The following is a 19,358-nucleotide window of genomic DNA, read 5'->3' as shown; positions in this document are numbered from 1 at the left end:
ATTGACCAGGCTAGCAGGGTTTATCAGGGTGTGTTTGGTTCCACGTTGACTTTTGGACTTGAATTAGCTCCAACAGCTGCTGAAACTGTCATTTCTTGGAGCATTCAGCTACAAAATGTCTTCCTCTGTGGATCATAGGTACCAGAACGAGAGGTCTGGTGTTTCACTTTCAATTTCTGAAGTCGTGTCCGAATGCTCATACTTAATAAAGTTGCATCAAAAAAAGGAAACCCCTCAGATTCCACTGATCAGCGTGTTTTCTCGTAAGGTACGAGCCAGGTGCGGTTAAAAGTAACTTTCAGAGTTACCTTCACTAAGCTCAAACTGAAAAGTTACCACGTTCGTCCAGCTTTCGCTTCGTCAAAACATTTTATAATGGGGGAAAAAATGTCGAAGCATTAATTTTCATGGAAAATGTTATGCTTCGGGTGTAGTTCTGCACTGCTGCGCAACAAATTGAGGTCATTGAAAACGCCATATTTGGTAAGAGCGTTCACCCGACCGGAACTACGTCACTACACGTCACATCCTGCTCTCTCTTTCCGGTTCAACCTCGCAACATGGCACCGGTAAACCTCACTTGCTCTCTAAAATTTCTGTTAATTCAACGTTAATGTGCTTCTATTCTTTACTTTTTTCGTGAAATAGCCGTACTTTGAATCAAAGTTTTATGTCCACTGTTGATTTATAATTAGTTAAGCTGATATATTTAGACATAAAAGGGAGTATTAGCAGATTTAGCATTAGCTTGCCGCGATCTAACACGTGTTACAGAAGTATTTCATTCCAATGGGATTTTAATGCACATATATAAAATATCCTGCACTCTACAAAGTGTAACGTTTAACCCAACGTCTAGGTCACACCCCAGCAAATGCAACGACATTGCCAGTTTGTTTGCCTATGAGATGTAATAAAGCGTAAAAGTTTAATACATTTGAAAACCCAATTTTCACCTCACAGATCAGACAGAAAAGGTCTTTTGGCAAGAAAGCCAAAAAAGGAGCCATGTGGAAATTCACACTGGACCTGACCCACCCAGTGGAGGATGGGATTCTGGACTCTGCAAACTTTGTAGGTTTCTTAGTCAAGGCATTTAAATTTGGGAAATGAGAGATTCTATTAGCTTTTCTGATTTGGTTGCATTTTGGGATTTTATGGGATTAGAAAAACCTTCATATTTATAAATATATTTTGGCTAAATATGACTGCCTGACTTTCAAAATGCAAGTTATGGGCATGTTGTTAATTGTGTTTGGACTAGGGTTCTCTTCCCTAGCTCCCAATAAGCTAGGGTTCTCTTCCCTAGCACATCATTGTTTCATTCCCAATAGGAAACCTTCCTCAAAGAGAGGATCAAGGTCAATGGTAAAACAGGGAATCTGGGCAACATCGTCCACGTTGGCCGCATGAAGAACAAGATCAACGTCACATCTGAGAAGCAGTTTTCCAAAAGGTGAAGAGAAGTTCTATATTTGAATTAATTCCTTATTAGAAGTCTAATTTGGGTTATTAATAAAACCCTCCGTTTTTCAGGTATCTGAAGTACCTCACCAAGAAGTACCTGAAGAAAAACAACCTCCGGGACTGGCTGAGAGTGGTGGCGTCGGACAAGGAGACGTACGAGCTGCGATACTTCCAGATCAGTCAGGATGACGAGTCGGAGGCAGATGAGTGAATCTCGTGACCTGTCTGCAGAATAAAATATTGAAAGTAACCAAAAATTCTGTTCTGGCCTTGTTTTATTTGAAAATATATGCAACATTTAGATCCATTTAGATTTTATTTCACTGAGTCAATTAAGTTATTAGTCGAAGAGAATAAATTGTCGGTTTAATAGTTTTTTATTGCAGGAGACGGTTCAGTGTGTGAGTCGTAAAGTATAAAATTGAGACACAATCAGACCGAACATATTAATGTTTAACTCCATTTCAGAGGTTGAATCTCCATTTTCTCAGAAAAGACTCATTTTGCTGATTTCTAAACAAAAACAGGTGAAAAATCCGGGTGTAATGCTCTGTATGAACACCAGGTGGCGCTGCCGGCAGGCGATGAAAATTATTCGGCTCAATATTTTATAATTAGTGGGATAACAATCATCAATGTTTATATCTGGAATTAAAAACCTTGACGTTCATCTGAGTTTGTGACCCAGAAAGTTTTTTTTTATTTGTATAAATATCAAAGATTTTTATATTTTTAATTTAAATTTTACCTTGTGATGAGCACTGAGAGACTCGTGACTACTGAACAAAGAGGATGACGTTAAATACATCGATAGGATTCTACCTTTAAGGTGTGTAAAGAAGCAAGTAGAGTCTGGATCGTCCAGATGGGCACAATGAATTTGAAACGAACCCTTAACGTGTGCATCTGTTTGGACCAAGTCCTGCTCCCTCATCTGTTACGTATAAACCACAGAGTCAAGAATGTGTCGGCGCCTCAGATCGTCATACTCAGGTTGTGGATTCACTCCGAGCTTCTGTAAAACTCCACATTACAGGAAAAGCACCGATAAAGCTGTGGGGAAGGTGAATGTGCAGATAATGATACTTATATTGTGTGTGTACTAAAATGCACAATAAAATGTCTTGAATTTCCATCAGTTTGGGTTCAAAAGCACAAAAAAAAGAATCCCAGGAAGCAACAAACAACTGAAATGTTAGAGGTGGAGTTCCCAGCTCATGAGTTGTTCCACTAAGAATTTTTCTGCCCAGTTTTCATAATTCTTCTGTAATCCAAGTGTCTTTATGCTACGATGTCTGAGTGAGTCCAGGTAAACAGACTGTACAAGTGCAGTCAATGACACGCGAATACTTCAGTGATGTTACATTAAATAATGTTTCAGTTTTTAGTTTCACCACACGAGCACACGAAACACACAGATCAGTGTTTTCTGTGTGTTTTCTGCAATGACTGAAGGTGCGTCGATGGTGCCTTCCTATGTCTCCTCGTCTCCTCTCCTCCGCAGGAGTAGAATTTGGGGTCTTATAATTTGTTGGCTGCAGTACCGAAAGTGTCCACTGTTCTAAACTAACACACACACACACACCTGCTCAGTTCCCAGCTGTGTGTACACAGTTGCAGTGCAAAGTTAACACACACGCTGATCAATAGTACATCAGCCTGGTCACATGACTCCACCTCCTTTCATGAAGGAGGTCTGGAAAAGATCCCGTTTGATCATCACACGATGGATCATTCATCGATTCCAGTTCAGCCGATGCTGAAAGTGTGATTTGGGCTCAGCTCTGCTCCGGTTGTTGCTGCCATGGCGACGTGTTTCCGTCGTGAAAGCGGATCTCGGGCCCTTCATGAATGTTTCAGGACGGACGTCTCACACCAGCGAGCGGGGAGAACAGCCGATGCCATCCCATCATCCTCGGCGTCGCGGGGGTTCACCTGCGCCTTCATTCAGGAGCAGCAGGTGGGTGCGCTCGGTTCAACATCCTGCGGAAGTTTGGGTCACCGTGACGTTTGTGTGTGTGTGTTGTGGTACCTGCGTGTGGTTCACCTCAGTAGTACTCGTGTGTTTCTCTCTGTCGTTCTTCTTCTTCCTCGGTGGCTCTGGAAGAACCAGCCTGACTCCACGATGGTCGCTGCCAGGTGAACAACTGACAGAAGACCCAGACCCAGACCCAGACCCAGACCCAGACCCAGACCCAGACCCAGACCCAGATCACAAACAGGTCCAGCGATGGCGGCGTGGCTCCACCGGCTGTCTCTCACCGACGCCTGTTACAATCTCTATTCCCGCCTCCGGAGGACCAAACCCGTGGGCTCCATGGCCGCCGGCTCCGACGACCTCACCGAGCTCTCTGAGGGGTCGGCAGTTGGGCTCGCCAAGGTTCTGACCACCGCGGACCTGGTTTCTCTCGGGGTGGGCAGCTGTGTCGGCACGGGCATGTACGTGGTGGCCGGATTGGTCGCCAAGGCGACGGCTGGGCCTGGGGTCATCCTGTCGTTTATCATCGCAGCCGCGGCGTCCATCCTGTCAGGTGACCCTCAGCTCTCAGGTATTTCACCGAGGCCGAGTTTAACCCGCTTAACCCGGTGGTTTTCAGGCGTGTGCTACGCAGAGTTCGGCGTGCGGGTCCCAAAGACGACCGGCTCCGCGTACACCTACAGCTACGTGACGGTCGGCGAGTTTGTGGCGTTCTTCATCGGCTGGAACCTGATCCTGGAGTACCTGATCGGGACGGCGGCGGGGGCGTCGGCCCTCAGCAGCATGTTCGACTCACTGGCCAATCACAGCATCAGCAACTACATAGTGACACACCTGGGCACAGTTCCTGGACTGGGTCAGTACCTTCAGGTTCTATCGTCCAAAAACCTGCAGCCAGATGAATAAATCCCCACTGACAGTCGTGGTGGTGGTTCCAGGTCAGGGCGAGGACACGTATCCTGACCTGTTGGCGCTCTTCATCGCCCTGCTGGTCACCGTCATCATCGCTTTCGGCGTTCGGAACTCAGTGAGCTTCAACAACGTCCTCAATGTGGTTAACCTGGCGGTTTGGGTCTTCGTGCTGGTGGCCGGACTCTTCTTTCTCTCCGCCAGTAACTGGGAGGGGGGCAGGTTCCTGCCCTACGGCTGGTCAGGGGTGAGACGCCGGCCGTCCACCTTCTCGGGCGTCTTTAAAATCCGCCCCGCTGATGTTTTGATGCCGCGCAGGTGATGCGGGGAGCTGCCACCTGCTTCTACGCGTTCATCGGCTTCGACATCATCGCGACGACAGGAGAGGAGGCCAAGAACCCCAACAGCTCCATCCCGTACGCCATCACCGCCTCGCTGGTCACCTGCCTCACCGCCTACGTGACGGTCCGTTCCGACGCTCTTTGGATCAGCGGAGCCTCCAGAACCTCTTTAACCTCCCTTCTTCCGTCCGCAGGTGAGTGTGATCCTCACGCTCATGGTTCCCTACAGCCTGATCGATGGCTCCGCCCCTCTGATGGAGATGTTTGCGGTTCACGGTTTCCTCTGGGGGAAATACACCGTGGCGGTGGGCTCCATAGCCGGACTCACCGTCTCTCTCCTGGGCTCCTTGTTCCCGATGCCCAGGGTGATCTACGCCATGGCCCGGGACGGTCTGCTCTTCAGGTGAGGCGGCGCCGGCAGCCGGGCGGTTGTTGCCGGTATCTGACCCTGTTACCGCCTCCGCAGGGTGTTGTCCCACGTGTCGGCGCTCACACACACCCCCACGGTGGCGTGCGTGGTGTCGGGGAGCATGGCCGCCCTCCTCGCCCTGTTGGTGAGCCTCCGGGACCTGATCGAGATGATGTCCATCGGCACCCTGCTGGCCTACACCCTGGTGAGCGTGTGCGTGCTGCTGCTGCGATACCAGCCGGACGAGGAGTCCGACCCCGTCGGGCGCCGCGGCGACGGCGCTTCCCCCGGCAACAGTGAGCAGATGATGGGAGATCCGGAGGACGAAGGGTCGTCCTACCATGCGGGCGTGACTGAGGATCTGCACGCCGGGCCGCCGTCCCTGCTGCGGAGGCTCCTGGGAGCCCGTTACCCGGAGCTGCAGCTTCGGCTGGGGATGCCCAGTTTGTCGGAGCGGCCCACGGCGGCGACCGGCCGCGTGGTGACCCGCTGCACCGTGCTCCTCTTCCTCATGTCCTTCCTCCTCTGGTCCACCGTGATATTTGGCGTTGAGCAGGGGACTGGCGTGGCAGCCGTCCTCTCCGGCCTGATGGCTGCGCTGATGCTGGGGTCCATGGTCAAGCTTCTAATCACCATCTTACAGCAGCCAGAAAGTGGGCGGAGACTTCCTTACATGGCGCCGTGTGTGCCCTTCGTCCCTGCGGCGGCCATATTGGTCAACAGCTACCTCATGCTGAAACTGTCGCCCCTCACCTGGGCCCGCTTCGCCGTCTGGTGCCTCATAGGTGAGCGCCGTTTTCCCCGGTGGTTCAAGCGTTGCATCCGTCCATAACAGTGACCTCCTCAGACAGAGCTAGAGCCAGAGGTGACGCCATGTGTGGAGGCCGGTACCTGACCTCCTCTCTACACCTTCCCCAGGTTTACTGATCTACGGCGGCTATGGGATGTGGCACAGCACCCTGGAGCTGGACGCCCTGGAGCAGCAGGCCCACGCCAGTTCCTACCAGCGTTACGACGACCAGCTGGACGACACCTTCTCTGCCGACGAAGGTTTTTACCCACACGACCCGGACGAGCAAACGTACCAGGGCTGGTCGGCGCCGGGGGAGAGGGGCTACGGCTACCAGCAGCAGGCCCGGGAGAACCAGCGTGATGGAGATGAAGGTTTTCAGGCCAGACCAGGAGGTCCGTGTCTGGGCCCCGGGGGCAGGTCCAGAGGAAGGACCAACCATGGGTTTGATATGGGCGAAGACGACTGAGTAGATGCTTCACTGGTGAGATCGGATCCATTGATCTGTCCAATCACCCCTCATCAATACAATCGTCAGTTTCGGGGGGGGTTGTTTGTTTGTTTATCTGTTTTCTCACCTTCGTGTTGACTTTTTGAAGCCGTGAACGTGACTCTTTTGGGCTGGAGCTGCAGAAACTAAACACGTGTGGGATGAAAGTGTCCTTTTCAGGAGTAAATGTCTCATCTTGAGTGAATAGTTTTTCAGCAAATCTCACATTTTTTCAACTTTATTCATTTTTTTTCATACAACAGAAATGTACACAATACACAGTAAAGATACTTTGATTACATTCTTAATAAGACAGAAGTTTAAAACAGTGATACAGGTCAGAGGGTAAATAATCCTATTAATGCTGATATACTGGAACACATTCATGCTAAATGATATATAAGATACAGAAGTCTGGATATTTGAGATATATAAGACAACGTTGATTAAGTGAATACATGAAAGTTAGCAGTTTTGTCATTAAGCCATTAAAAAGAAAAAGAATCTGTATTTTAATATGCAGCCAGTTTTCCTCCTTAAATATATTTAAAATCATTAAACATTAAGGATTTCAAAGCAAAGTCAGACCAATAAAAGTACTTTTGAGTGTTGTTGCTGAGCTCGTCTCAAACTTTGTAAAAGCTGTGAAGGCAGAACTTTGGGCTGGGATCAGAACCGTCTTCAGACTCTGGCGCTCTTGGCGTGGTTGCCCGGCGGCTCCAGGGGCCCGGCCCGGCTCGCCTGTCTGGAGAAGTAGAAGCTGTTCTCTCTCATCGGGCCTCCGGGGCTCAGGAAATGGCAGAACAGGATCATAACCCCCCCCAGGAGACAGAGAGCGGTGCCGACCCATCCGGCGTACAAGGAGAAGCCGAACGACATCAGACCCCCGTCTTTGTGGGCCCCGACCGGGAACCAGACGGTGGAGATGACGCCGCAGAGAGCTGAAAGAGAGGTCCGGTTAGAAGGTGTTCAGCGGCTGTCTCCCGTCTGGACTCCAGGTTTCCTCACCCACGCAGAGGAAGAGGACGCCGCCCACACGGGAGCGCCGCTGCCTGATGGCGGACGAGTCGTTCTGCAGCCTGATGCACGGCATCGACATCAGAACCAGCAGCATCGCAGGGAGCCCGAGGAGACAGGCGCAGACCATCAGGGCCCGAGAGGTCTGCACGTACGCTGGCAGAGAGACAGGGTGAGAGAGGCGGGGTGGGAGAGAGACAGACGGGGTGAGGGAGAGACAGGCGGGGTGGGAGAGACAGGGTGAGGGAGAGACAGGATGAGGGAGAGATGGGGTGAGGAGAGACAGGGTGAGGGAGAGAGACAGGGTGAGGGAGAGACAGGGTGAGGGAGAGACGGGGTGAGGGAGAGAGACAGGGTGAGGGAGAGACAGGCGGGGTGGGAGAGAGACAGGGTGAGGGAGAGAGACGGGGTGAGGGAGAGAGACAGGCAGGGTGGGAGAGAGACAGGGTGAGGGAGAGATGGGGTGAGGGAGAGATGGGGTGAGGGAGAGAGAGACGGGGTGAGAGAGAGAGACGGGGTGAGAGAGAGACAGGCGGGGTGGGAGAGAGACGGGGTGAGGGAGAGAGAGACAGGCGGGGTGGGAGAGAGAGACGGGGTGAGGGAGAGACGGGGTGAGGGAGAGACAGGGTGAGGGAGGAGAGACAGGGTGAGGGAGAGACAGACGGGGTGAGGGAGAGACAGGGTGAGGGAGAGACAGCGGGGTGGGAGAGATGGGGTGAGGGAGAGAGACAGGCGGGGTGAGGGAGAGACAGGGTGAGGGAGAGACAGACAGGCGGGGTGAGGGAGAGACAGACGGGGTGAGGGAGAGAGACAGGGTGGGAGAGAGACAGGGTGAGGGAGAGAGACAGGGTGAGGGAGAGAGAGACAGGGTGAGAGAGAGACAGGGTGAGGGAGAGACAGGGTGAGGGAGAGAGACGGGGTGAGGGAGAGACAGGGTGAGGGAGAGAGAGAGACAGGGTGAGGGAGAGAGACAGGCGGGGTGAGGGAGAGACAGGTAGAGAGACAGAACTAAACAGTCTTTCAGTAACTGTCTGTCAGCACCAAATTACCCGGTTCCCATTTCTAAAGCAGCTTTTTCACTGATGATAAAACTCAGTAAATAACTCGAAGCAGCGCGAGACCAATAACACCCTTCTGTTATCTCTGTTATCTCTGATGGGCCCCGGGGGGGGGGGGGGGTCTCACCGGGCAGGGTCAGGATCTGCTCGCGGGCCCCGCAGTGGTACAGGGCCGGGGAGATGATGCACTCGGCCCACAGGCCCTTGGACACCAGCTCGTCCATCCGCAGACAGGCGGCCAGGCTGTAGTCGCAGGTTCGGACCCAGTCGCTGGTTGCCGTGGCGACGATCAGGCCCGCCCAGCCCGCGCAGCTGGCCCCGCTGCCGATGATCTGCCTGCACATGAGCGCCATGAGGTTCGGATTCGACCAAAGTTTGGAAAAAGTCACTTGTTATTGTTTAAAAGTCCAGGCGGCCCCAAAACTCCTGGTAAAAGCAAAATTATCCAGTTAATACTTTCTCGGTTTCGATAGAGGGGCTGTGGGTAAAAAAGTGGGTCTCTGACTGGTCCCGGTTCTGAACGTCTGGTCCACAGAAAAAAAACAACCCTAAAATATCATTTATGTTCGGGTGGAGCGAAAAACCCCAGAAACGTTCAAACTCTCAGCCAATCAGAGCTCGTGTGCTGCCCGGTTCTGATATAAAACAGACCCAGATGACAGAGCAAAGAAAGTTAGAGATCAAACACACCTGAAACCAGCCGCCGAGGCAAAAATTTAGGAAATTAATAAAAACCAGATTTTTGACTCACCTGACCCACGCGCGCCCTCTGCTGGTGACCGGCTGTAATTACAGGCTCACGTCGGAACCAGTTAAATCACCTGAGTTTGCTGCACATTTAGTTTCAATGTGTATTTAAATACTTTACTAATGTACTTTCATGTACATATTTTGTCTTCTTTAAAGTTTGGGCATAAATATTACCTTACCTATAAATATAAATATTACCTAAATTATACCTCATGAACTTAAAAAGAAGAGATTTTCTGACTTGTCTCGGCGACGTAGGTCATGCTTAGAACAGGCGATTCACCGTGTGTATTTATTCGTTTATTAAATAATTTCAAGCAGGATACCATAAAAATGTGACGATAAAAGACACCAGTCTCCACCGTGATAGCGATTTTGTCGTTTTGATCCACAGACAGGTTGTCCAGAGTATAGTGATATAAAACATTAAATTCTCATTGAGCACTTACAAAGTCTACGTTATTATCCTTGTTTTTACACACACCGGTTATGTTAGCTACTGATATATTTGTCGTTGACGTCACAGTCTAAAAAAACTAAATAGACAAATTTTATATATTAAATGTTCAAAATCCTTCATGAAATAGCTTCAAATTTACACTCTAGTGGGATGTAAAATATTCACAAAGATACAAAAATGCTCTCCTGCTACAGGTGAAATCTGGACCTCCGTCAGCATCGATCTTCTCAGCCTCCTAAACGACCAAGTCTCTGAGCTTCTCCCCTCCCGGACGTCGGCTTTTTCGTCCGTCTGTCCTTTCGTCTTTGTCGCCCAGTCGCCTCCTCGGGCCCGTTGCTCACTGTCATTGGTTCTTCAGGGAGTTGATGTGAGCGCAGATCTTGAGCGCTGGTCCCAGTTTGATGTTCATGCTGGTCATCAGGTGGTCCTCCGTCAGCAGCAGCAGAGCCTGGCCGTCGATCTCCTGCAGTCGGAAAGCCTCGGCGACGTCGCTGCAGCCTGGAAACGTCGAGAAAAACCACACACATTTCAACATTATCGTTAATAAACTGTCTAATTGCTTATCCTCATTATACCTTTGTATTTCAGGATGTCCCCGTGTTTTAAAAGTAGCCTTAAATTTAATTTAACTTAACGTTTTCTGAACTTTAACCTCTCTTTTTATGATGTCACAGCTTCGCCAGGGCCACACGAATCAACGCTGCCGTTGAGTCTCTCTCTAAAATATCTTTTCCGTCACCCTTTCGTCTTTTTGTGTCAGAGGGCCGTAAACGTTCCTCCGGGCTTCGGTTGATTCCGTCCGTCCGTCCCCGACCTACCTGGCAGCGTGGTGATGAAGGCCGTCACTTCCTCCACACTCCACTGGGAGGGGGCGGGTCTGAAGGTGGTCGTGGGCGTTGTGGCTATCATGGCCGGGGCCGACGCCCTCCGAACCCTTTCCGTTGGCTGATGCTCCATCCTGGCCGTCATGGCAACGGTTCCGTCCTCCTCCCTGTCGTTGTCATCGTCCTCCTCCTCCTCCTCGTCTCCTTCCTCCATGTCCTCTTCCTCCTCCTCTTCCTCCTCCTCCTCCTCCTCCACAGCCGCCATCTTGTCCTTACCCTCCTTTTCCCGACGGCCAGCGCTCCAGAGGTCACGAGGCTGCAGGAAACCAGGAAACATGGCGGAACAAAAAAACCCTCAGCATTATTTCACTTGTTTTCAAATGACCACATTAAACAGTTGGTGGGAAGATAAATCGGCATGTTAATGAGCTTTATAGGTGAGTTAATTTGGTGTCTGTACCAGTCTTAGTAACAGTGGTTTCCCAGGGACAGACTCCGCCCTGTTCAGGGCTGGGCGGGGCCTCTCTGCCCGGCTGCCGGCGCTGAGCGCTCGCAGCCCCTTCGTCAGACGGACGTTGAACCTGCAGCGAGAAGATGGACAGTTGAGGCGGCGCTCGAATCTCCCGCCACGGATGCCGCTTCCGTCTCACCCGCGTGCGCAGGAAGTCGAGCAGAAGCGCTTGGACCGCATGAAATTGTGGGCGTGGCCTCTCTTTCCGCAGAACTGGCAGTGCAGCACCGTCCGATCCCTGTGAACCGACCCTCCACCACAAACATCGCCAACACCGTTAGTTTCCGAAACCGCCGCTTGAACGTCGGCGACGGGAGAAGCTGCTCAGACTCTTACTGGTCACGGACTCGTCCGTGTCTCCCGCCTCGTCCTGCTCCGAGTCGCTGGAAGGATCCGTTTGCTTCGGCGCTTCCGGCGCAGGCGATGCCGCGCTCCCATTGGTCCCGTTCACTTCCTGTGGCTTGGTCACCTCTCCCGGAACCAACAGAGACGAGCGGTTCACCTGTAGGATTCAAGAGGCGCAGTTTAAAACGCGTCTGTGGCGCTGAGGTGGAAACCTTAAGGAGACGTGTCCTCACGGGGAAAGGCTGGAGACCTTCCTGGATGACAAACCCGTCCACCAGGTGAGTCAGAACCTGCCGTCCCTCCGGCCACGCCTTTGGCTCCCAGGCGCCACTCAACTTGCCGAGGGTCTCGGGTTCGTGTTCTGACCGGCCGAGCGGTTCCGTCTCTGGAACGTGCTGCGGATCCTCCCCCGACGGGTCGTCGACCTTCTGGGCGTCGTCGACCTTCTGGGCGTCGTCGACCTTCTGGGCGTCGTCGCGCTGCGATAGGCTGAGGTCGGTCGGGTTGGGGGTGAGAGCGGGGAGCAGGGGTGGCACACTTTCTGCCGAGGGGGTGAGGGAGGGTGAGGCCGGGGGAGACTGAGACGAGAGGCTGGACAAAGCTGGGAGGAGCAAAGACAGCGAGCGGGCGGGTCGGGTTTGTGAGCGAGCCGGTTAACGAGGAACATAACGAAATAATGATGGACGAGGTTACCTGAGTGGTTGTCGGACTGCGTTGACATGTTCTCGCAGTCCTCCTGACTGACCGGCTGGTCCAGCTGAGACCCAGGTCTCTGAGGCTGGAGGGGGACCTCCGGGCCCAGACCTGGGCCTGAAGCCGCCTGTCCCAGGATGGGTTTTGGTTCCCTGCTGGAGTCCGTTGCCGCCTCTGGTGTCGGAACAGGAACTGAGACCTGGGACTTTTGAGGAGTCGGACTGGTCGGACTGTCAGACTGGTCCATAGCGGTCTCCTCATCCTCGCCACGTTGGACTCCGGAACTCTCCGCGACGCTCTCTCCTTCTTCTGTCACTTTCATCCGTTCCTCCTCCCCGACCTCCTCGTCCTTCCGTTCCGCCGCACGCTCCCCGCGCGCCTCCTCTTTCTGGGCCGAAGCCTCTTCGTTCCCCTGCTCTCCGCCGTCGTCTTTCCCCACCTTTTTGTCCTTTTCCGCGCTCCCCTGACCTCCGATCGACGCGCTCGTCCCGGGAACCTTCTCCTGTTGCTCCTGCGCGTCACATTTTAGAATTGTAGTTTGTGTTTGAGGAGCAGTTTGGTTCAGAGGAGATGCTGGGCTGAGGAGAGAAGGTGGTGATGGAATGGGAGAGGCGTTCTTTGGCGGCTCTGGGGCAAGATGAAGCCCGTCCTCACCCCCTGAGCTCTTCCTCTTTTGACAGGGCGGTTCTGGTGGCTCCGTTATGTGAGACAACGACTGCAGGGGGTGGGGGTTCTGACCCGACTGCGACTGCCGGCCCGAAGACAGAGCGATGATCTGCAGCTGCCTCGCCGCAGACGGCAGGTGCTCAAACTCTGGGGGGGCGTTGACGGGCAGAGAGCCGCGCTGCGATTGGCTGCTCCCCAGCACGGCGTGAGATAACGGACAGGTCTTCGGTCCGGCCAGCGGCTTGGCGGCGAGGGAGGCCGCGATAGGCTGAAAGGTTGAGAGTTGCCGGGGTGAAGTCAGTCTGTGGCCATTTGGAGAGTGAAGCCTGGGCCGGAGAGGGACGGCTCGGACCGGAGAGTAAAGAGCTGCCATGGAGGGAGAGAAGAGGGCGAGAGCGCCGTCACGTAACCACAAAACATTATTAAAGAACTAGTTGCAGGTTAATATCACAACCAAGCTTCAGTTCTAGACGGTCGGATCCAAACATCATCTGCTGTTGACAGATGAGCTTCTCTTTATGCTAATAGCGTAACCACCAGTGTGGGATCACCTGTAACTGATCAAATGTCTCACAAGGTGAGACAAGCTAGTGTGGAATTCCCGCCGGGCTTTGCTCGCTGTGCGTGGGTTCATTTATCTGTTCTTGATTCTAAAAATAATGTCCAAACTGGCCTTCATTCATCACTCAGATGCTGAACAACCTGAGGAAGAAGCAAACCCTATATCTCTTCCTCCATTATTCTTTTTACTGGCTTTATAAACTAGAAAAGTCTCGATGCTTCAAGTCTCACATCTGCCACATCATCACTCTGTAGATGCCACCAATAAAACAATAGGCCGCCCCCTAGTGGTCTGAAGGCGGTAACTGCAGGTCAGGGTGCTCTGGAGTGATCCAGTGGAGGTTAGTGCAGCTGCTCAGAAGGATCATGGTGGCGTCTGTGCTGCCCTGCTGGAGGACTTGAGGGTTTTGGTTCCAACTCGCGTGTTACTTCTGTGTTTCAGGAATGAAGCAGGTGATAATGGTCTTACTTGGAGGTGGGACGGAAAGATGGCGGCTGGGCTGGGTGAGGCTCTCCGTTGCCGTGGTGCTGGGTGGAGGTCGTGGTCTGAGCGGAGGGAATAGAGGCGTGTGGGGCCGCGAGAGGGGTGGCGGAACTAAGGAGGAACTCTTGAGGCGAAGGGTCGGGGGGATGCTGAGCGTCCCGGGGGGAGGAGGCCTCAGAGTGAGGTTCTGACGCTGCAAAAGAAACAAAAATGATCAGTTTCACAACTTTATAAGATCAGTGTTTACGTGTTTAGCCTTATCCCAGGTCGACGCGGGTCCTTTTGCCACTGTGAACGGGTCATGGCATTTCCTCCTGGGGCGAATGACCCTGCAAATGGCCCCGGAAAATTAGCAAGACGCGGGCATGAAAAGGCGTCCTGCCCGATGACGTCCATGTCCCAGTTTGTCATGTTCTGATTTGGTCACTGGACCTCCTGTCAACAGGCTGATCCCTGAAGGCCAGAGAGTCTCGTCCCGGAGCTGCACAATATTTAACGGAAACATACTGAACGCGAAGGATGCCGAGCTTGGAAAATCCCACCAATCTGGGATTTTTAATATACAGCTCGTGAAGCACCGTGGTTCAGCTTCTGCAGAGAAGAAGAGATTCTGCAGCAGATTTCAGGCTCCAACAGCCTAATAACTGGAGCTAATTTCAGTGTGACTGCAGTAAAAGTTAGACTATTGCATTTGTTATGGTTACCGTAGCACCGGGGCCCTTGAGCAATGATATTTCAGTCCTTCGTACAGGTGTCACCGTTTTATTAACTAGTTGTTTATAACCACATGTAAATGGTGAAATTTTACTCTGAGCAGAGGAAAGCAGCAGCGAGGAGAGAGAAGAAGGAGCCTGTTCAGCTGCTCACCTGGGTGGAGGCGGGGTTAGAAGAGGGGGGGGAAGAGGAGGTGGAGGAGGAGGAAGAACACAAGGCAGGTCGCATGGCAGAGGTGAGAATTAGCTGCAGAAGGAAGAGAACAGACAGGAAGTAGAAAGAGCAGCAGGGATACAAGCTCCATCACGTGATTCGTGTGTGCTGCTGTGCACGATTGAGACCCGTGGAAGTGTCAGTGTGTGTGTTTGTTTACCATCTGAGCCCTGAGCAGCACCTGGTCTGGGCCAGATCCTCTGAGGCCTTTTCCTAGAAGCAAAGTCTGCTGGGAAACCTTCTGTCTGACAGGAGAGAGGCTGTGATGGCTGAGACAGGACCAGACATGCCCACAGGGTTGTACCTGGTGGGGGAGGGGAGGGGAGGAGGAGGGGAGGAGAGGAGGAAGAGAGGGGAGGGGAGAGGGGAGGGGAGGGGAGGAGATGGGGAGGAGGGGAGGAGAGGAGAGGAGAGGAGAGGAGAGGAGAGGAGAGGAGAGGAGAGGAGAGGAGAGGAGGGGGGAGAGGGGAGGAGAGGAGAGGAGAGGAGGGGAGGGAGGGGAGGGGAGAGGAGGGGAGAGGAGAGGAGGAGGGGAGGAGAGGAGGGGAGAGGAGAGGAGAGGAGGGGAGAGGAGGGGAGGAGAGGAGAGGAGGGGAGGGGGAGGAGGGGAGGGGGAGGAGGAGGGGAGAGGAGAGGAGGAGGGGAGGAGAGGAGGGGAGAGGAGAGGAGAGGAGAGGAGGGGAGAGGAGAGGAGAGGAGAGGAGGAGAGGAGAGGAGAGGAGAGGAGAGAGGAGGGGAGGGGAGGGGAGGAGAAGAGAGAGAGGGAGGAGAGAAGAGGAGGAGAGGAGAGGAGAGGAGGGGGGAGAGGATTTATGACATTAGTTGGCTGAAATCTCATCAGGATTAAAGACAAAACTCAGATCAAAGATCACAGACCTCCATCTAGTCGTACAATAATACAGCAGGTTGTTTTATGACTGAAGCACCTTGAATTTGATATTTGGAATATCAGGAATCTGGGAAATCACCACTATTTAAGCACATTCCTTGTTTCATTCATTTTTCTTAAAATCGATCCAGAACTTATTGAGTTATTTTGGCTGGCTGTGGCGTGACCTCCCTCTGAGGAGGTTATAAAAAGGAAGGAAGGAAGGAAGGAAGGAAGGAAGGAAGGAAGGAAGGAAGGAAGGAGGGAGGGCTGTTACCTGTCTGCCAGGTGGACTGGCTGGTGTGTGGAAGGGTGTGATTGGAGAGGAGGATGACATCAGAGCAGGCCTCCCATTGGTCAGGCTGGTGGTGCTGGCTACAGATAAAGAGGAGGAGGAGGAGGAGGAGGAGGAGGAGGAGGAGGACGGAAGGGGCAGCAGGGCGGGGGACTGCGTTGTGGGCGGAGTCTTGGGGACACCTGTGGGAGAGGTGAGGAGGGAGCGGGAGTACGTTCGGAGCGGAGGCCCTGCAGTGGAGGTGAGCTTGGGCGGAGACGGTATGAGGATGTGGGGAGACGCAGCCGTGGTCCCCGGCATCTTGGGGGTGTTGATCGTTGACACGGAGGGAGCAGGGGTGAGCGGGGGGGGCGGGGACGATGTGCTGGGGGTCAGTGTGGGGGCAGGGGAGTCCAGCAGCATGGGGTTGGGGGTGAGCCTGGGGGGGTTGGGGGTGGAAGGGGCGGAGCAGTCAGGCGTGCTGGGTCCACCTGCAGCCTCTCTGTGTTCTGATTGGCTCTGCTGGACCAGCTCCTTGTCCATCCTTCAATGCTTCAGAACCCTGGGAAGGATTTCAGAACAATATTAGACGCGATCAGGCATCAGGCGGTCTGCAGAGTCCCGACCTTCAACGGTAAAAAAGGAGCGGCTCAAACCTCCACGAAGCCACGGAGAAGGATCCAAAATAGGCAGCGGAACCCCAAGGTTGCGCAACAGGAGGCGGCTTTATTATCAAAGGAATTTAGGATAAAAATCAATGGGCTTTGATCTTTGGGAGGTCAAATTCCCTCCGGAAACCAGAACTTTGCTCACATCTAATCACTATTCCTTCCCCGTCCATTATCATTAACCTTTCCTGTAACCCTACATTCAATATGTGTTATAACTGGGTAATAATCTGTTAATTACAAAGATGAACAGACTATTATTGCAAGATTAACTTTGAAGCTTGTTTTTAATGCAGCAGTTTTGAAATGCAGTATAAATATGTGTGTGTGTGTGTGTGTGTGTGGTGTGTGTGTGTGTGTAGCTATATAATAGCAATACCACACATTTTCTGCTCTGGTCTGTAATTACGACTATAATAGTTTTATTATCCATTCTGATCATATTATTCATTAGATTAAATGTCTTGTTTTGTCCAGGATCCACCGCAGTAGAGGAGGGCCAGCAGAACCCCCCCGTGACGTTTGCTCCCAGCAGCAGAAGCCTCCAGAACACTTTGCCCCTCGGGGGTAAATGCGTCAGGAGAATTTGGCCCCGCAGTGATTCACCAGTTCAGCGAGACCGGTTCTAAACGTGGCAGTAACTCGTCTTCCGTACACGGCAGGTGGCTCACACGCGATGCAAACTGCCGGCTGCACTGGTAACACACGCACGCACGCACGCACACAGGTGCCAGACGCTGACATCTGGCCCGCAGCGCGTTTACGGCCCCGACACGAGGAAGTGCGGGACGCTCCGGGGGCGCGTCGGTGTCCACGGCTACAAACAGGCGAAGCGCAATGAGGGAGGGATGGAGACGGGCCTCCTCTCCCCATCCCGACATCTGTCTCGCCTGTCATGTCCCTGGTGCTGTGCGGGAGCCTCCACGCGCACTTACCCCTCCCGAATGCGGCGTCGTCCTGCTGTTTAGCCCCGGTCCCGTCCCCCCGCAGGCTGCCGCATGTTGCTGAAGTGTGCTGCGCGTCTTCCTGAGCTGCTCTCGACAGGCTCGACGGGCAGAAATGGGCGTGTGTAAAGCCCCACTTCCTCGTCTGACAGCGCACAGCACCGCGCTGGAGCGCGCGTCACCCTCCCCGCACCACCTCCACCCGCGCCATGCAATTATTCCGCCGGCCTCACCTGTGATATCCTGCCTTCAGAAGCGCTCGCACGCGCGGCTGCGACGCACAACGGGCCCGTTCGTAGGGACAAGCATGGGCTGCTGCGTGTGTCGCACCTTGTAGAGGAATTCATCACATTTCTGGGTTATTTCCCCCGCAAATCCAGCAGTCGGAGGGGCGCTTCCGTCCGCCGCGTCACCGCCGTCACGCTGACTGGGTCCGCGAGGGCAATGAGCGCAGCTCGGGGCCACCGAGCTCCGGCTCAGAGGGGCCTGGTTATTCCGCTGGTGGAGGAACGCAATGGAAGGCAGAGCTGAGAGGAAGACGAGAGGAGAGACAGCACCACTCAGAGCTCAGGAGGACTCTTCATGATGCAGGCTGCAGCCGCACGCACGCGTGTTCATGCACTCGTTGTAGGAACTAAAATATTTCACACGGAAACGGACAGTTCATCATTACAACCCGTTGGAGATCCGCCTCTAGGCTCCATTTCACTTCCTCCCCAACATAATATGACGGTGACACTGCTTAATAATGACTAAATAATAGTTTTACGCTTTATTACAGTACTAATTATTAGCAATAACAGCAGAAATAATAAACGACTGCATTGTTAATGTCAGTCTTTTATGGGGTTTTGTATTTGTCTCTGTCATTTGCTAATGTTCATGCATTAGTGGAGCATGTTAAGCTCATTAGTGGCGTCATCAGCGCAACATTGAGCTCCACATAATGACGGATCAATAACGATCCTGATGGGGATCCTCTCGCACTTTTACACTGCTGTCACGTGCATGTGGTCATCTGATCTGCGCAATCGGATGTTTTGGCTTCAGCTGCTGTCAGCAAACGTTGTGCTGCGTCACGCTTGAACCTGCGTCAAGGGACCGGAAGCGAAATCAAATGTATCGTGTGGAAAAGAACGGAATGACTCGACTTTTGGAGTGAAGTGTCCTTTTGCTCTTAGAAGCTTGAGGTTGAACACTGATTGATGGAATAGTTGGTTTTCCTGTAAAAACCATAAACTGACGCAGGAGCATTTACACTGTATACAGACTGGAAATGTGCGCATCATTATTAACCCCCCTCCCACAAAAGCTACACCACAAACATTCCTTTATTCTTATGTGAAGTGACTACATTCTAATGTTTAGACTGATCAATACTGTATCGATGGAATCCAAGACTTACATCTGAATTAAAAGCAAAGCAAATATACTTCAATTCCTTTTTGGCTGAACAGAAAAGTCCACTTGCAAATACTACATGCACATACTAACCGAGGTCACATTTGCTGCAGCAGCAATAAAAATGCACGTGAATTATTTGGTATAGAAAGATGCCGGGCAGAATTAAACGATATGTAAAACCTAAATCTTATGTGTAGTTGACTTTTTCTTTTTAAATAAAATTGTGAGTTCGCTGTTGGAAAGATGGAAGCGGGCACTTAGTTTGTAACAGATAGTAATAATTATATTGTTATATTATTACATTTTTTTTAAAAAAGTTACGTTATTTGTGGCAAAAGCAGCTGATTATTGTCGGCCGCCATGTTTGTAGTCCAAAACTCAAATCCCGTTCTGTGACGCTAATGATGCATTCACGGGTTATGGGGATTTTAGGTCTTCCGTTTTGGTTTTCAGTTGTGTCCATGTGAGATATACATATATAAAACATATCTAGGGCGGTCATTTCTGAATGACATTTTCT

At 52.3% G+C, this 19,358-nt stretch overlaps 4 protein-coding genes across 6 annotated transcripts; 2 read left to right on the top strand and 2 right to left on the bottom strand.

Moving 5' to 3' along the window:
• The first annotated feature begins 451 nt into the window (after positions 1 to 451).
• rpl22l1 (ribosomal protein L22-like 1) lies at positions 452 to 1,724 on the top strand. The gene is made up of 4 exons (XM_057013705.1): positions 452 to 569; positions 964 to 1,074; positions 1,335 to 1,456; positions 1,537 to 1,724. Exons 1-4 carry the CDS (start codon positions 561 to 563, stop codon positions 1,676 to 1,678), a joined length of 384 nt encoding a protein of 127 aa, XP_056869685.1. The 5' UTR covers positions 452 to 560; the 3' UTR covers positions 1,679 to 1,724.
• Positions 1,725 to 3,127: 1,403 nt separating this feature from the next.
• Positions 3,128 to 6,452, top strand: LOC130514075 (probable cationic amino acid transporter). 2 transcript variants are annotated; one of them, XM_057013438.1, is made up of 8 exons: positions 3,128 to 3,427; positions 3,575 to 3,998; positions 4,065 to 4,301; positions 4,384 to 4,601; positions 4,673 to 4,819; positions 4,890 to 5,098; positions 5,162 to 5,889; positions 6,023 to 6,452. In XM_057013438.1, the coding sequence occupies exons 2-8, from the start codon at positions 3,698 to 3,700 to the stop codon at positions 6,361 to 6,363; spliced, it is 2,181 nt and encodes a 726-aa protein (XP_056869418.1). In that variant the 5' UTR covers positions 3,128 to 3,427; positions 3,575 to 3,697; the 3' UTR covers positions 6,364 to 6,452. The 2 variants fall into 2 exon arrangements, with proteins under 2 accessions (XP_056869418.1, XP_056869417.1); XM_057013437.1 differs by having other exon boundaries at positions 3,128 to 3,998.
• A 154-nt stretch (positions 6,453 to 6,606) lies between these two features.
• Positions 6,607 to 9,377, bottom strand: cldn11b (claudin 11b). The gene is made up of 3 exons (XM_057013439.1): positions 8,587 to 9,377; positions 7,393 to 7,557; positions 6,607 to 7,325 (listed from the first exon to the last, which is right to left on the bottom strand). Exons 1-3 carry the CDS (start codon positions 8,810 to 8,812, stop codon positions 7,066 to 7,068), a joined length of 651 nt encoding a protein of 216 aa, XP_056869419.1. The 5' UTR covers positions 8,813 to 9,377; the 3' UTR covers positions 6,607 to 7,065.
• Positions 9,378 to 9,487: 110 nt separating this feature from the next.
• si:ch211-230g15.5 (polyhomeotic-like protein 3) lies at positions 9,488 to 18,362 on the bottom strand. 2 transcript variants are annotated; one of them, XM_057012501.1, is made up of 12 exons: positions 17,426 to 18,362; positions 15,826 to 16,384; positions 14,841 to 14,984; positions 14,621 to 14,713; positions 13,739 to 13,946; positions 12,043 to 13,074; positions 11,583 to 11,950; positions 11,341 to 11,506; positions 11,144 to 11,255; positions 10,954 to 11,074; positions 10,488 to 10,809; positions 9,488 to 10,167 (listed from the first exon to the last, which is right to left on the bottom strand). In XM_057012501.1, the coding sequence occupies exons 2-12, from the start codon at positions 16,363 to 16,365 to the stop codon at positions 10,013 to 10,015; spliced, it is 3,261 nt and encodes a 1,086-aa protein (XP_056868481.1). In that variant the 5' UTR covers positions 16,366 to 16,384; positions 17,426 to 18,362; the 3' UTR covers positions 9,488 to 10,012. The 2 variants fall into 2 exon arrangements, with proteins under 2 accessions (XP_056868481.1, XP_056868482.1); XM_057012502.1 differs by lacking the exon at positions 14,621 to 14,713 and having other exon boundaries at positions 17,426 to 18,357.
• Between the last annotated feature and the right edge of the window lie 996 nt (positions 18,363 to 19,358).

This window comes from Takifugu flavidus, chromosome 17, assembly GCF_003711565.1.
Source record: "Takifugu flavidus isolate HTHZ2018 chromosome 17, ASM371156v2, whole genome shotgun sequence".
NCBI lineage: Eukaryota > Metazoa > Chordata > Actinopteri > Tetraodontiformes > Tetraodontidae > Takifugu > Takifugu flavidus.
The sequence above is the reverse complement of the archived record's forward strand: the minus strand, read 5'-3'. Positions and strand labels throughout refer to the sequence as shown.

Coding starts and splice junctions, on each gene's coding strand:
- cldn11b (XM_057013439.1), bottom strand. CDS start 8,812: ATGGCGCTCATGTGCAGGCAGATCATCGGCAGCGGGGCCAGCTGCGCG. Junction 7,558..8,586: donor GCAGATCCTGACCCTGCCCG/GTGAGACCCCCC, acceptor TCTCTCTGCCAG/CGTACGTGCAGACCTCTCGG. Junction 7,326..7,392: donor CGTCCTCTTCCTCTGCGTGG/GTGAGGAAACCT, acceptor CCTCTCTTTCAG/CTCTCTGCGGCGTCATCTCC.
- si:ch211-230g15.5 (XM_057012501.1), bottom strand. CDS start 16,365: ATGGACAAGGAGCTGGTCCAGCAGAGCCAATCAGAACACAGAGAGGCT. Junction 13,947..14,620: donor CTAACCCCGCCTCCACCCAG/GTGAGCAGCTGA, acceptor TTTCTTTTGCAG/CGTCAGAACCTCACTCTGAG. Junction 11,507..11,582: donor AAGGTCTCCAGCCTTTCCCC/GTGAGGACACGT, acceptor TGAATCCTACAG/GTGAACCGCTCGTCTCTGTT.
- rpl22l1 (XM_057013705.1), top strand. Junction 1,075..1,334: donor TTCTGGACTCTGCAAACTTT/GTAGGTTTCTTA, acceptor CATTCCCAATAG/GAAACCTTCCTCAAAGAGAG. Junction 1,457..1,536: donor GAGAAGCAGTTTTCCAAAAG/GTGAAGAGAAGT, acceptor TCCGTTTTTCAG/GTATCTGAAGTACCTCACCA.
- LOC130514075 (XM_057013438.1), top strand. CDS start 3,698: ATGGCGGCGTGGCTCCACCGGCTGTCTCTCACCGACGCCTGTTACAAT. Junction 4,820..4,889: donor GCCTCACCGCCTACGTGACG/GTCCGTTCCGAC, acceptor TTCCGTCCGCAG/GTGAGTGTGATCCTCACGCT. Junction 5,099..5,161: donor CGGGACGGTCTGCTCTTCAG/GTGAGGCGGCGC, acceptor CCGCCTCCGCAG/GGTGTTGTCCCACGTGTCGG.